At 44.4% G+C, this 16,624-nt stretch overlaps 1 protein-coding gene across 1 annotated transcript; it reads right to left on the minus strand.

Annotated features, from left to right (window-relative positions):
- Window positions 1-207: 207 nt before the first annotated feature.
- On the minus strand, window positions 208-16,407 carry clptm1 (CLPTM1 regulator of GABA type A receptor forward trafficking). The gene is made up of 14 exons (XM_017724518.2): window positions 16,354-16,407; window positions 12,318-12,454; window positions 11,431-11,554; window positions 11,007-11,165; window positions 10,737-10,854; window positions 10,543-10,628; window positions 8,341-8,461; window positions 7,938-8,182; window positions 7,604-7,697; window positions 5,595-5,785; window positions 1,741-1,836; window positions 1,513-1,648; window positions 655-822; window positions 208-415 (listed from the first exon to the last, which is right to left on the minus strand). The coding sequence occupies exons 1-14, from the start codon at window positions 16,405-16,407 to the stop codon at window positions 234-236; spliced, it is 1,911 nt and encodes a 636-aa protein (XP_017580007.1). The 3' UTR covers window positions 208-233.
- Window positions 16,408-16,624: the final 217 nt, after the last annotated feature.

The raw sequence follows: 16,624 nt of genomic DNA on the forward strand, positions 1-16,624 counted from the left end.
ATCCCATAAAAAAAAAAAAAAAAAAAAAAGAAAAAAAAAAATGAAAGATGAACTGAAATTTTCTCGCAGTGTCCTTTACAGAATACCATTTTTTTCCAGTTCCCTTCCCGGACAATTAGACATAAACTCAGCCTTGAAGATGTGCGAATACACCTTCTGCAGACAAGAGGGTGGGGTTGGGGGGGGTTGGTGGGGGGGGGGGGGGGGGGGGGCGGTTTGGTCGTAAAATGAGGTTAATCATTTTTCTTCTCCCCCTCTGGTTTATCTGTGATGGCGGGAGCGGCTGTGTCTCCCACTGCTGCCTGGGCTGAGTCTTCCTTACTGTGGTCCACTCCGCTTGTGCCGAACTCGTTGACGCGGTTGGGATCCACTCTGTAGATCCACCTCTGGTACAAGTAGATGAAGAACACTACATCTGTTGAGGAATGAAATCATGCTTTAGTGAAGAAACAAAGCCAGCACTTTGTACAGTAAAGGAGGAGAGCGTAACAGATTATCTACAAAACTGCTCCTTCTTTCTCTAAGAACCATCTTCTGCAGCCTTGCGTCAAAAAAAACCCTTTATTTTAAAAGTTTGGAGAATGCTTTAAAGACAAATCACGATTGGGCTGTGTAAGAGAATTCACTAAGCATGCAAGAAGAGCCCATACTCACCATCTCTGAGACAGCCTATTCTGTACATCATGGGCATTCTGATCACAAAGGCAAACAGGTCATCTATGAATGTGTTTAGTGCCTTATAGGTGAGCATTCTCCATGGAAGATGTGCCACTGATTTCATCTTGTAGTTGATGAAGAGCTGTGGCGTCATAGTGATAAAACCTGCAAAAAGAAAGGCCATTTTAAAAAAAAGCCTAGTTACGCACACACACTGCGTCCTATCAGACACAGCAGCCCAGAAAAAGACTGCCTTAAAATGTACTTTTCTATATTAAGGGGGGAAAAAAAATTATATTTTTCGTCATTAAAAAATAAACGTTTGTTGCTGTGTAACATTTTTCCCAACTAACAGACAAACAAAATTAGTAAGCTTGTAGCTGGTGCATTAACTCTGGTCTACAGTTACAGCTAGAATTTATAATGCTGAATGCTCTAAAAAGTAAACATTAACGTTTAACGAATTATTTAAAGCCACATTTTCAGCCAAGCCTTAATAAAATGTACTGAATCAGGACAGCAATGCATCATATCAAATCAAATGCTTTAAACAGTTACACCCCTACAAATTAGGTACACCGCTAACAAGCTGATGCTGGATTATGTATAGAGTTAGAACTTATTAATGTGAGTAAACAAAGTTGACGTGCAGACGTCTCAACACAAACCAGCAAAAATTCCTTTAGGGTTAAAATGTTACCAGCAACTACCTATGAAGCTTACATCAACCTTCCTAATGGGACAGACATTAAAATTTATTAAAACTGTGTCTACAAATCGACCTGTGACATTTGTCAAGCACAGAGGTTCTAAGGACACACGCGAGCTCGGAATAAGAAGTAAATCTGCACTCACCAAAGGTTAACAAAAACCCATAGAGCATGCTGAGCACCCATGAGTACCAGCCTTTGTGCTCTACATAGATTAAGCTGTAAACAGCGTAGCACCCAAAGAGCGGGTACAGCAGCCAGGACAGGTACTTAAATGCCATCTAGATGAAAAGCAGACAGAAATGAGTCGTCTCGAATGGCCCACGTCTTCCACACAACACCTTGAAATTGTGCCACTTGTGAGCATACTCACATCATCATAGATTTTGGTTGAAGATTCAACGTATGTGGACTTGTCTTTGAATATCAATCGTGGGAATATTCCTGCAATCTTATTCTCTCTGTCCAGCTGAAAAGAGAGTCATTCGAAGAGCAGGTTAAAGCAATTCTGAAATGTCCGAAAATGTGACCCCCCCCCGCCCCCCGCCCCTTTTATTTCACAACTTGAAAGAAAACGGATACAATTATAACAATTCAATTCCACAATAACTGTCCCCTCTCATTCTTCTAACACTACCCTCCCCACCCAAACCTGGACACCCCCACCCCACCCCCAAATTAAAAAGGATAAGGACGTCCTCTAATCAGCATTCAAGTTAGATAGATAAAATAGACGATTGGTTGCCAAATCTGGTCAAATAAGTCTGCGGTACCTCCCAGGCTAAATTTAATCTTTTCCAAGATCCAAGAAAAACATGACATCAGTTAGCCTTAGAGCGTGTGAGGGTGGAGTGGTGGATTCCCATGCCAAAAGGATCCTTCTCTTAGCTAAGAGGAGCGCAAAAACAACTGCATCAGCTACTTGGGGCTTGCAAGAAAGAGATTCTGCCAGGACCCCAAATATTGTAAGCAGTGGGCAGGGGATAATGCTGCATTCAAAGGCCTCAGTTAGTGAAGTAAAAAGCGCCGACCAGACCCCATTAAGCTTTGTGCAGGCCCAAAACATGTGCAACAAGTTGGCAGGTGTTCCACCACAGCGAGGGCATGATGGGTCTACCCTAGCACCAGTCCTCTACCAACCCACCACAGAGCTCCAATTCCCATCCAGACCTGTTTGTCAAGGGCCAAGCAATAAGAGACAAGACGCTGCTATAGATAAGGGCGCAGTGGCGAACCTGAAAATATCTAAACATATTAGTGCGTGGAAGATTAAATCTTGAACGCAGTGAAGCAAAGCTACAGAAGGCATCATCATCATCATCATCATCATCATCCTCCAAGTCCCTAAAAGTGCATGTTCCCAGTCTATTCCAGGCGGTAAAGGCATGATCCAGGACGGATGGTGTGAACAGGTGGTTTCTACCTATAGGACTGAGGGTCGAGGCTGTTCTACAATGGAACTGTCTAGAAAACTGCACCCAAATCTTCAACAGAGCTACAACGAAAGGGTAAGAAGAATGTTGAGGGGGGGGGCAATGGAAGGGAAGAAAATACTAAGGCGTTCAGAGATGTGGACCGGCATGATAGTGATTCCAAAACACACTAATTGGCGTTTGGCAATTGGATCCAGAACGCTTTCTTGTGAATATCGTCTGCAAAAAAAATAAAATCAATTATGGAGGGCCAAGCCCCCCCCCCCTCCACTTTGGGCCACTGAAGAGTCATCTTACTGACCCGGGGGATTTTACCACTCCAGATGAAATTTATAATAACCCTGTCAAGAGTCCAAAAAAAGACTTGGATGAGAACACAGGAAGACACTGAAACAGGAACAAGAATTTGGGGAGAACATTGATTTTAACGCTTTGGATTCGGCCAGTAAGCGAAAGGGGAAGATTGCTCCATCTCTGAAAGTCCTCCTTCGTGGATGACATCAGGGGAGTATAATTAGCCTCTTGAATTGAAGACAAAGACCAAGTCATATTAATACCAAGATATCTAAAGCCGTCTGGGGCCAAACAAAAAGGAATACTGGTCTGATCTACCGGACATGAGAGAAAATATAGAGGGAAAAATTCACTTTTCAAAATTTAATTTAAATTAAAAGGACCGAATTCCTTTAAAATGGATTGGACTGCCGAAATTGAGGATCGAGGATGACTGATGAATAATAGAAGATCGTCTGCATATAGCGAAACTCTATACCACAGCTATACCCTGAATCTGTGACGATGCTTTGAGGGCAACTCCAAGGCTAAAGCGAACGAAGTGGGACTTGAAGGACAACCCTGTCGAGTACCACGTTGTAAAGGAAAACGAGAAGGAAAACTGAATTAGTAGGAACTCGAGCAGAGGGTGAGGAGTACAGAAGCTTAATTCAAGAAATACAATTTTTTCCAAAGCCCAATTTGTCAAGAACAGCAAAAAGGTAGTCCCAATCTACAGGGTCAAAGGCTTTTTCCGCATCTACAGATATAACCGCTTCAGGGACAGGGGAAGAGCTAGAAGTATACAGTGTTCAAAAGTCTACGGATATTTGAGAATAGGCACCGTCCTTTCATAAACCCAGCCTGGTCATCTGAGACGACGAAGGAAGGACAGGGTCTAAACGTTTAGTTATCACTTTTTCTGGAACTCATTGCAGAGGAAACTAATCGGTAAGAGCCACATAAGGTTGGGCCTTTGTCTTTTCTCAGGATAAGCGAGGCTGTTGCATGAGTAAAAGTCGGGGGTAAGCAGCCGCTGCCTAGCGACTCGAACACTTCCAGAAGAAGTGGAGACAGGTTACCCTGGAACTTTATAAAACTCCACACCAAAGCCATCCGGGCCTGGTGTTTCACCACTACTCATCGAGCTAACTGCTTCTGCAAGCTCCTGAACTGTGATGGGGCTGTCCAGGTTCTGTGCCGAGTTAGGGTCTAAAGTGGGAAGCTGTAAATCATTCAGAAAGGAATACATAATATCTGGACTGGCGTGGTGTTCATATGTATAAAGCGAGGAGTAATAGCCAGCAAAAATCTTGTTGATTTCCTTGGGGTGGGAAGTCAAACTGCCCAGAGACTTTAATCTGATGGATTAGTCTAGAAGCGGTTAGTCCCCTGAGCTGATGAGCAAATAATCGACTTCCTTCATCTCCATACTCGCAGACTAAGCCACGTGAGCGCAAGAGCCTCTGCATTTTTGTAGCAAATAGATTAAACTCTGCTTGAAGGTCCGTTCGTGATTTTAACAGCTCAGGAAAGACTTCTCCGAATTTTCTGTCCAATTCGCGTATCGATTTTTGAGATATCCTCAATTTGTTTACATCGTATGAGGAGGATGAAACTATTTCTCCGTGAAGCACGGCTTTAAGTGCTTCCCACCGTGTAGCGTTTGAAACAGAGTCAGATCTGTTGGTGACCAGAAAGAAGTCAATTGAGTCTGAGATCATAGAACAAAAAGATTCTTTGGATTGGAGGATAGGGTTCAAATGCCACTGAGGAGGATCTCTCCGGCACCAGACAAATTTTACATCCATTTGAAGAGGAGCATGATCAGATATGACTATGGCTAGGTAGTTAACGTGGGTAACTGACTCAAGGAGTTCGCTATTAATGAAAAAATGATCAATATGAGAATAAGTTCCATGTACTGGAGAGAAAAAAGAAAATAGTAAAAGAGTGAAGTGATTGCCAGGGATCAACACAGCCACGGTCCTCCATGAACAAGGATAGAGATCGGGCCATCCTTGAAGTTGAGAGCAATTTTGAGCTAGATGGGTCTAGTGTTGGATTCATTACACAGTTTAAAATCACCTCCAAGAATAAGTTTGTGCGTATCTAGATTAGGGAGAACAGATAAAAGCCTATTCACAAAGTTCTCATCATCCCAGTTCGGAGCACGTGTGTCTACCAATAGCACCTGGACCCAGAATAGGAGACCCAAAACAATTACATATCTACCTTGTTGGTCTGAGATTATGTTCATTGGAATGAACTGGGTCCTCTTATTAATCAAAATAGCAACCCCTCTAGCTTTTGTGTTATAATTAGAATGAAAAAATTGGTTGACCCAAGATTTACACAGTCTAGTACGTTCCGCTCCGGATAGGTGGGTTTCCTGAAGGAACATAATGTCTGCACTTAGTGTTTTTTTTTACCATTTTAGTCTGGACCTGCAAACCCTAAACATCCCGAAATGTGATTTTAAAATGAGTGTCGTTTTAAACAACTGGCTGTTGTTCCTCACCCTGACGTCCATGACTTTGGTGATCTTCCAGAAGTCGATGAGCAGCCCAATGAAAACGCTGACCTGCACCACAAAGTTAGTCTCATTGTCCAAGATGTAGAGGAGCACCACCAGGGACTGGAAAACCCCGAATATGATGGAGCGCACAGAGAGTCCCTCTAGAGACTGACGACTGTTCCAGAACTGGATGTCTGAGAAGAGACATCAGAATGGAACTCAAGTTTATGAAGCATGTTCAAAAACAAAGCAGATCAAAAATAAATCAAGGAAATAAATAAATAAATAAATAAACAAACAAACAAACAACTAAATGGCAACACAACTGTATGAACACATGAAGCTGCTGGCATATAGTACTATAATAACATGAAATAAAAATACAATTGTAATAGGTCCCCAAATACTATATGGCCAAAAAAATGCGGACACCTGACCATGAGTTGACTGAGTTTTTCGGACATCCCGTTCCCAAACCGTTGGTATTAACATGGAGTTGGCCCACCTTTGCAGCTATGACAGCCTCCGTTCTTCTGGGAAGGCTTTTTCACAAGATTTTGGAGTTAGTTCATAGATATTTTTGCCTATTCAGCAAAATAATCATGAAGGCCTGGCTCACAATAGATATTCCAGATCATCCCAGAGGTGCTCAATGGGGTAGATGTGAGGGGTCTTTGCAGGCTGCTCCTAAGACAATACCAAGGCCCAATCCCACTTCACCCCTTGTCCCCAACACTCAGCCCTACCCCTCCGTTTTGCGCGTTCACGTCTAGGGGTAAGGTTGTCCCGATTGCATCCCGATTGGGATGGAGGGGTAGGGTGAAGTGTTGGGGCTACATGGCCCCTCAAACGGAGATTTTTCAGAGGCGCGCTACAAACGGAGGTGTTATGAGAAAATTCCCTGCGAATCATCAGCAAGACGGCTGCACAAGCGGCCAAAGAGACACATAAACGTGAGTATTTCTCTGTTAAAAAGCCGCTGTAATGTAAGAGCCATTGTAATAGCGTTTTATGGTCATTTCCTTCATAACATGCATAAAAATCGCTAGGAATACACTGATGTCGCTACCTGGTGAAATTTCCGTTCCACCTTAAATGGTGCAGCAGTTACGTTCTGGTATGTGAGGCTGCTGCACCATTTAAGGGGGAACGGGAAAATTCGATCATGAAGCAGTTAGAAAGCTAAGTTCAGAATTCTTGGTGGCGATAATGAACAACCGCCCCCCTCTTTGAAGGCGTATGATGCTCTAAATATATTTAAGCAGTGTGGAGCTGAACTTTCCCCTCCTCTGCTGTCACTGCAGGCCGGCAGGATCGCCTACAGAGCAGCGCTGGTAGCTGTTAATGAAGTGATGCAGTTTTTTTTGTTTGTGCCCTTTTTTTTATTCGGTGACTCATTTGATTGATTGATGCGTAAAACTGAAGAACGAATCGCGAGCACTGATGCTTTTCAGTCTCCTTCGGATAAATGGCAAATGTCAGTGTGATATACCATTACTGCTGTAGTCTGGAGACAAAGCAGGAAAACTGATTTTTTTCCCCCCAGGCTATTTTAAATATGATGATTCACCTGCCCTGTCATGTGACAAGTGAGATCACCACAGCTGGAGGCGGCATATTGGAAATGGCTGGAAAACCTCGTCTGGTCCGTTTACATAAAAGTCGCTGACGACAACTGATGACGTATCTGGTTCTTGAAGGGTCGTCCCATTTCATAGGGGGAAGATTTCAACCACTACCCCTTGAAACTCAGTTTAAAGGGAGAGGGTTACACTCGAAAACAAGGGGTAGGGGTAAAAATAAGAAATGGGATCGGGCCCAAGTCACTGAGCTCTTCAGTACGATTCATTCTTCTGCCAATGTGTGTATACGGAGATCGCATGGCTACGTCCTTGATTTTATACACCTACAATAGGTGCAGTCAAAATACCTGAACTCATACAGGCGTCCACATACCTTTGGCCATATAGTGTATGTATTTGCACGTTCTGAAGACAGCACACTAAACTCACCATTCTTGAATGCCAAGAACTCAAAGATGCTGTGGACAATCGAGACAACGATGGTCAGACCCAGCAGGTAGGGGTTGGTCTCCAGCAATGCCACCTATTGAAGACATTGTTCATTCATTCATAAAGCAGGTTTGCTGCATAGAACATAAGGCACTATGTTTACAAAATGTCAGTTAAATCAGGAAAAATTAAAAAATAGACACAGCAGAAAAGAAAAGTGTGGAATGGGTCAGACCTTCTGTCTGTTAAGCAGAGAGGAAAAAAAATATTAACAAGTGCTGAATCAGGAATCAAAACCAAAGCAGATGTTGGAATCACAGACAGGAGGCAAGACCTTAACAGAGTCCTGATCTTCGTCAGACTGCTCGTATGTGTCCTCGCCCAGGAAGTTCCAGGGAGAGCGGGCGTTCTGGGCAGCATACAGCTGCCAGCGCCAGAGAGAAAGGGGGCAGTAGGTGAGTCGCAGAGGGAGCTTCTTCAGTGTGTCGTTTATGGGGTAGTAATCTTTCTGCAGGTTCCAGTAATCATTGAAGTACACGATGGGGTAGTAGTCGCCACTCACTGCATCAAACTTCACATCTGAGACGGAAATTGATAGAGAATACGCACTTAAAGATTAACTGTACTGTATGAAATCACAAATAGCCACTAAGGTATGTTTAGCTTATTGCTCAAAAGGCATTCATTTAATAAAGCACGGCAAAAATGTCAAATACTGCACGACTCATGGCACTCACGCTGGTCCAGGGGTGGGGGCACTGAGCCCTTCACCCAAGCTGTGTGATCATCCACCATATTGATGGTTAGGTTGGGATGCCAGTGTGAAATGATCTCCACCGGGCCGTGACTCTCTGCTCGCTGTAAAATAAATAAATAAATTTAAAAAATGTAAGAATACGCAAAAGATGCACTCAATATAAAATTTCATTCTCTTTTATCCACAGTTTTGCCTACAATCTGATTTCAAGAGATTAAAACACAAAGCAGTATAGGGTTTGGTAGGTTCTTTGGAAGCTGAAAGGCTGAAAACCACGTTCATGATTATATGGGGGCAGTCGTGGGTTGGAGGTCAGGGATCCAGCCATGTGACCGGAAGGTCGCCGCTTCGATCCCCAGAGCCGACAGCACATGACTGAGGTGTCCTTGAGCAAGACACCTAACCCCCAACTGCTCCCCGGGCACTGTGGACAGGGCTGCCCACCGCTCCGGGCAAGTGTGCTCACTGCCCCCTAGTGTGTATGTGGTGTTTCACTTCACGGACGGGTTAAATGCGGAGGTGAAATTTCCCCGTTGTGGGACTAATAAGGGTCACTTAATCTTAATAAAGCAGTGTGTTTAAGACAAAGCTCAATCCTCATAATAGCATTTACTTCCATAAACACAAAGGCACTGGGAGCACTGCACATTCAACTCCAAATGAAAACATCAATTTTAAACTGAAATTGAAGGACAAAAAAAAAGTTATAGGCTGTTAAAAAAAATAGCGGTGTCTGCATTTTCATTTACAAACTCGAATATTTACAGTATAAACTGAAACCTGTTTACAGATTTAGCTTTTCTGTTAATCACTGAACTAATATTCAGTATATTATAGCATAACATTTAGTTCTGACGACTGCTTTACATCTGTGTGGCATGGAGTCAACTAACATCCGACACCTGCGAACAGATATTCCAGCCCAAGCTGATTGGACTACATTCCACAGCATTTTTGATGTCACTCCCTAAATTCTCAATCGGATCGAGGTCTGGGAACCGGGCTGCCCACTTCATAACATCAGTCTTGTTGGTCTGGAGTCAGAATGTTGCCCGGTTGCTGGTGTGTTTGGGTTGCTGTCCTGCTGAAACGCCCATTTCAAGAGCATCTCTTCTTCAGCATGAGGCAGCATGACCTCATGACCTCACTGAGCAAGGGCTAAAACCAGCAGGTACAACATTTGCTGCCCTCCTTTTTTAAACGAGGGCCATAATTAACACCTGTATTCACAGAGAGAATGCCCTCAATAACTGAACTCCACACTGCTATTAATTTGAACAAGTCCCTTTCATTAAATAAGTCAATTACAGCCAATTAGCAGCATGCATGTCATGACTGACTGCCCATTAATTGGTTACACCTAGTCATTAATCTTTTTCCCCATGTTGTATTATCTTTTCTCCCGAAATCAGTAAACACGGTGATGATAGACTGCTATTATTTTGAACATGACTGCATACAAAAAAAAAATTGAAAAAAGAAAATGAGAATAGAAATATTGACAAAATAAACTTGGGATGTACTGATACTGATATCATGTTCAATTACTCATAAAAAAACAAAAAGACTCTGACAAGATGTAAAACACAAGCAGTGAGATTCTTCTATGCCTTGACCTTGGATGTGATTCCTGCTGGTGAGAGATCAAATTTATGAAACATACTTTGCTCACAGCTGTAAAAATCAATTTGTCATTGAACAAAACCAACAAAACCGTCTTCTCCAATACGGTTCTACTCAATCCAAGGTAATTAACGTCAGCATAGCAAATTAATGCACGTGTTCGGTCTGAAAAAACTGCTATTGACGCATCACTGGAAGAGACAATGATCAGCTACTGATGCTTCTATATTCTAAAATCATTTGCCACTTATTAGTCCAAGTTAAAACGATCTTTATCATTTTCTCTCTCATCGTCATAAACCAAGTTCTTCCCACGTGTGTCTGTCTTATCACTTTCAGATGTTTTAAACAGGCCTATCTAATGAAACCAAATCCAGACCCATTCAAAAACATTCTTCAACTGTTTTACACAACTCTGCTATTCCCTATTCAAATAAGAACGGCTAGTTACTGGAAATAAAATATATATTTTTTAACTGAATCCATTGGTGTTTATAGTTAATCAGTTAACCATTTACATCCCTAATGCCAAACTGTTTAATTAGTAAAAAGGACCAACCTTAATCATCTCAGGATCAGCTTCCGTCTCGCCTGTCAGCAGGTTCTTAGTCTTGAGAAACTTCCTGCGTTTAAACTTGTTCAGCACTGTCATGGATGTTTACAAGAATAGTGAGCATCACAACAGCCTCACGCCTCAACTTATTCACATACCACAACCAAAACGAAGCACGATCCCTGGATGGGTTTACTTACTTCGAGTGGTGTGGACGGTGGCCAGCCTGCGATACTGGCCCTTGCGTTTAGGGTCTGGGTGGAAGCCGCTCTTGGTGAAGTACACGTGGATGTACAGAGAGCCGTTTTGCTGTACAATCTGAAACAGAAGCCCGCAGAAATTAAGATCTGACCGCAGAAACCACTTCATGCTTTACAGAAAGCAGAGTCAGATGTTATCCAGCTGTGTTTGTGGCACTCAGAGACACATCTTAGCCAGTCACTGAGTGCCAATTACTGCCTAAATTTTACCTCAGGGATGTCCAGTTCCTGGTATTGCTCATAGCAGCCATCCCCTGCCTCTCCTGTGGTCCAGTCTCCATAGACCAGATCCCTCTGGAACCAGAAGAGGGCTTCTGTGTTGTTGAAATCTGAAAATATCTCATTCTCAGAGACATACACATAAAGATCCTAGAAACAAAGAGGAAGAACACCAACGTTAGTTGTGCCATACTGTCCACCAGAGGTTTTGGGAAGCAAGGCCACATGAAACAATGGCCAGAGTCAGAGCAGTGTATGCAATTTCATTCTTGTTCTACTGTAGCTTCCAGCACAGGATGACTGGCTCTCTCATTTAAGTTTATTATAAGCAAAAAGCATAAAACATTGTCCACTTGCTATTGAAGCTCAGGACTGGAAATCTACCATTTACACAACAGCTTTCAGCACTCCGTACCATAAGGGTGTCCTTAGGGAAAAGGTTGCGGCTGGGGACTCGGGGAGCGCCTGCAGGGGTGTTGGGGTCAGGGGTCGATGGGCCTCTGCGGAACCAGCTGCTGATGGCCCATATTATGAAGATCCTGGGTAAGGCAGAAGCAAACTTCAGGTTAGATTTTCATCAATATGCTGCACTGCAAGTATTACGAATACCACCTTCAGAGTTTGGGTAACGCAGTGGTCTGTAAATCTGTAAATAACGTCTTAAATATTAACAGCATTCTGAATAATGCCACTCTGACTCTGCAGCTTACATAGCTTGGAAATAAGACAATGAATCAAACCTATGGTCCCATATGCGCAATGAGGTCAATTAAAACGACAGCTTATATGGCCATTTTCCTCTAATGGCTCTAAAGGCACTTCAGACAACTGGTCAGAAATAGCCACGTGATCTGCAAGCATCTTAACCCAATCTCTGAGACTCAGGCAGCACTTAAAAAGACGCTCAACAAGCAAGTAAGACAGATTATTATACAGTCATATTATTGCTTCCATACTCAAAGCATCACAGAATGTTCTAGTCAGTAGAATTACTGCTCCTAAAAGTGCCTCTTGAGATCACTGGCTAGATGTCATCTCTAGTCAGCCTCCACTTACGAGACCACAATTGAAGGCGACAGTCCACAGTGTTAGCACTGTGGTTTAGAACAGAAGTGAGGGAGTTGTGACTAATTCAAAGGGACTACAATGCCAGCATGTCCGGAAGCATCCAGGATAACAGACAGAACTTGGGATCTGGACACCTCTACACTGTTCAGAATTGGTCCAGAGACTGCGCCAGAAAATGAAGAAAACGGCTTTCCTGTAATACGAAACGAAGGTGTGGAAGTTTACCGCGCTCACCTGAAGAGGACACCTTTGATGACTTGCCAGGCATTAGGCTGTTGCTGTTGCGGCTGTTGTTGCTGCTGCTGGGGGTCCTGTGTGGTCGCACCTGTCTGTGCAACCTGGCTGGAAGCTGCAGCGCCATTACTGCTCACCTGCACAAAACCCAGCACACAAACTGATGAATGAGAATTTAAAATGCTACATTTTTGTTAAGAATAATAATAAGAGATGTCAAGAAGCAGAAAGGAAGAAGATCCAGAGCGTTCCCTTAGCATTCATACCGTTGAAGAGCTCCCACTACTGCTAAACTGCCTTATTTGACTGGACAGGTAAAGGACGGGCAGATATTAATGGCAAAATAAACTGCAGCATCACAGCAGCAACAAAACCGTGTGAAAGTGACATGCATAGTAAAGATGGAACAATATGCCTTTTTTACTCAAGCTTTCACGATCAATACAGAAACCTTGGATATCAGTCGCTACAGATCAATATTTTTTAATTAAAAACTACAAAACAACAAATCATGGGCTATTTTTAATTGAAGAACTTCCCATACAACGAGCATCTAAAAGTATGTTAACAAGCTCAGACGACATAAATACCTATGAAAATCTAACAAATGTAACTACGCTTAACAATTTGGGGACTTTTTTTTAACCAATAATGCAAAAAAAACATTAAAACATCTCTCCTTTTGGCCAAGATTATCCATATCCACTTTTTTTTTTTTTTTTGAGGCTTAAACGCTGAACAGTGCACCAGACAGCCAGTTAGGTGTGAGCCATGTACACAACACCTGGATGTGTGTTGGCTGACTGGTCTAACTCATTTGCAGGTGGCTCACAAGCTCCGTGTTATTAGGTTAGTATGTGGAGGCTATAATTCCCATTGAAAACTGCCTGCCTGCCCTCAAATCGCAATTTCAATACAAAGTGATTAATGTTTTCAGCCCTACTGTAATGTCAGGTTTAGAAGCTCAAGGTGTAATTAATCCTTGTATGATACAGAAAATTATGACCCTGCTTTACATTCTGGACATCCGTTTTTCAGCCACTGAAAAGTGATATTTTTCACATGCCTCGTTGCACAAACACCACAAAAAACACTCAAAAAGGAGCAGAGCCGATCGGCTTTCACAAGGCCGACTCTAGTTGGTCAGAAGCGTGGCTCTAATTGGTCCAAAAGGTGTTAACGATCTGAATCCCCAAATTTAGCTTTCCTTGGATCAGTTTATGCATTCAGGGTGGCGATGAAACTCCAGGATGAGGTCTAAGCTTAAAGCCAGCTGGTCAAACAAGAAATCCTGGTTCATGAATCAAACCCCAGGTATTGGATCAGAGTTATCTCTCATAATCATAATAAAAACAGCAATACAATGAACAGAAGTTAGATGAAGGAAACATAACGTGCTTAAATTCAACGCAATATTTATGTCCAGGATATACTAATGATGTAACTGCTCTTTATGTACGTTTTTTTTTTTTTTTTTTTTTTTTTTTTAACTTATTCCATTTTCTACGCAAGACTAAAAGAAGCTCTCTTTGCTACGACTGAAGACTGGATATGGATCAATGGCTTTAGAGACTTGCGTCAAAGCGAGGAGGGGTCCAAGTTTAAGTGACCCTTATTAGTCCCACAATGGGGACATTTCACCTCCTCATTTAACCCATCCATGAAGTGAAACACCACACAGACACTAGGGGGCAGTGAGCACACTTGCCCGGAGCGGTGGGCAGCACGATCCGCAGCACCCAGGGAGCAGTTGGGGGTTAGGCGTCTTGCTCAAGGACACCTCAGTCATGTGCTGTTGGCTCTGGGGATCGAACCCGGTGACCTTCCGGTCACGAGGCTGGTTCCCTAACCTCCAGCCCACGACTGCCCACACAATGACACACACACACACACACACACACACACACACACCATACAGAGGAACCTTGCAGCATCCATATAGAGCATCAGTTTTGCCAGCAAGTTGATATTCATGCTCTGGACATCAAGACTTGAGTCATAAGTCCACTTCACCAGTTGAAACCCACACATGTGGCCTCCTCTAGTGCCCTACAATAGGGCATCTTTCAAATTTGCTCAATATTTAAACCTCACTGACCAACAAATAAAGTAAACGGCAATCATCTCTGAAGCTCTCAGATGGTAAAATGAGATTGCGGCCTGTTTGGCGATTCGTCCGTGTGACTGCTGAAAAAACTGGCATATCGTGTGGGAGCAGAAGCTCCGTCAGCTCACCACCGGGATGACGTGAACCACGGTGAGAGATGACGAAACGTACTTCTGTTCACAAAAATACTATGTTCCAGAAACATGGCACAACGGGATAAGCCAGAAGCTACGTCACTGGTGGCGATTGTGAGGAAATATTCATAATTCAGCTGAAAATGACGCTGAACTTCACCGTCCAGTTAACCCCTTAAAGCCTCAGACATGCAGCAGCTCCCCACGCTTATCGTCTTATCCTTTAGTACCCTGGACACCAACACAAAGAGAAAGAGACGAACACTGTGCAAGAAAACCAACTAGGTATGAAAACAAACAAACAAACAAACAAAAAAAACAGGCTGAAACATTAAGCGTTTAAATGGGACGGAGCCGATGTCCTAGTGGTTCGGTGCCATGCTGAATGAGAGGAGCTGCTGTGGGGCAAAAGTCAGTCCACATCAGTTCATCGTCACACAATGGGATTAACGTTTAACCTCTCCCTGGCTTCACACCGTGTAAACACGGTAGGCGAAAAGGGAGAGAAAGGAAGGGCAGCAGAACTTAAACACTAAACCTGCTGGTATCTCCACTCCACCGGTCATTCAGACAAACAACAATAAGGAAGTCGCCTCTGAACACCAACTGAGGATCAATGATTAAACGCGGGCTGCTTCAGGGCTCGTGTCCAAATGATGAGAGCGAACGATCAAGCACAAGAGTGGAGCAGTGAACCAGCCCTGCGACCGGAAGGTTGCCGGTTCGATCCCCTCGGCTGACGGTCCATGACTGACCCCCCCCCCCCCCACCAAGTGTGCTCACTGCCCCCTAGTGTGCGTGTATGTGGGTCTAATTTCACAAAACACAGAGACAAGTGGTTCTAAGCTGTGTGACCTGACCGCATGACACAGACCACCTGAACTGAGTCCCTCACTCACCTGAGAAAAGACAACGCTCTCAACGTGAGACCTAGTTGGGTCACTCACGGCGTAGGAGACACTAGTGAGCGGTCACCCATCGAGCCCTGGCGTTAATCACCGGCCGCGGCAGGATACCGTTAACCCCATTTGTTAGAGAGCTAAAGCAGCTTGACAAGCATCTGGCCCTCCGAACTAACGTCGTTTACTAGCCAACCAGCTACAAGCTACAACCACACCACAAAACTGACTAAGCTCGGGCACCGAAGCGGGGAGTCTTGGTCCAAGAGTCCGGTGACATGCTGACCATCGCTCCTCCTAACTGCCAGCCACCAGGCTCGCAGGATGACGGGGTCTATTAGCCAGCTAAGCTAAGCTAAGCTAGCGGAGGGCCGAACCGCAGCCGCCGTTAAGTCGAACAAAATGCTCGCATCAAAGCGACGACGTGAAGGAAAACAGCCGTGAATGTGTGTTTTTATCACTCGGCGAACGGGACCGGGCTGGCGGCTGCACTACGCCGTAAAAGCTCGCAGCGTGGCGGGGGTAGGTTCCTCTTCGTTAGCCTTTAGCTCCAGCTCCAGCTTCTTGCTCGAATCTTCCCGTTCCACCTTTTATGATCCAACGGGGAAACATCCAGGAGGCGCCGTCACGTAACTGCTGCACCATTTTAAGGTGGAACGGGACGTTTTCGAACACAAAGCCGGCGAGTGGGTAGCCAACTTTCAGCCCCGTAACGCCCGCTGAGCGCCGGGGGGGGTCGAGGCTGCTGACCGGCTTCACTTCAGACGGAGCCACGGCAACAGCGGAGCCGCTGGAGGGCTTGCTAGACGGCCCTACAGAACGAGCGCGAAGAGCTGGCTGTAGCAGCCCGACCCGCGTGTTATGTCGCCCCCGCTGTCCCTGCTTCTGCGTCTCACCTCGCCGTTGCTCACGGTCGACTGCTGTGCTGCTTCGGTCTCCTGCGCCGCCATCTCACCTGCCTCTGTCGCACACTGTAATGCGGCGATATCGGAGGAGCGGGAAATCTCGCGTGACTTGCAACGGTGTAGCGTTGAATCTCGCGTGATCTGGGAACGGGAGGTTCCTTAATCGGCGTGAACGTCTGGGGAAAATTGTCGCCAGAGATTTCAAATATCCCCATCTCGCTTTTTGTTTTCTCCGCGAGGCCCATTTATAACGCGTGCGGGT

This window comes from Pygocentrus nattereri, chromosome 17, assembly GCF_015220715.1.
Source record: "Pygocentrus nattereri isolate fPygNat1 chromosome 17, fPygNat1.pri, whole genome shotgun sequence".
Taxonomy (NCBI): Eukaryota; Metazoa; Chordata; class Actinopteri; order Characiformes; family Serrasalmidae; genus Pygocentrus; species Pygocentrus nattereri.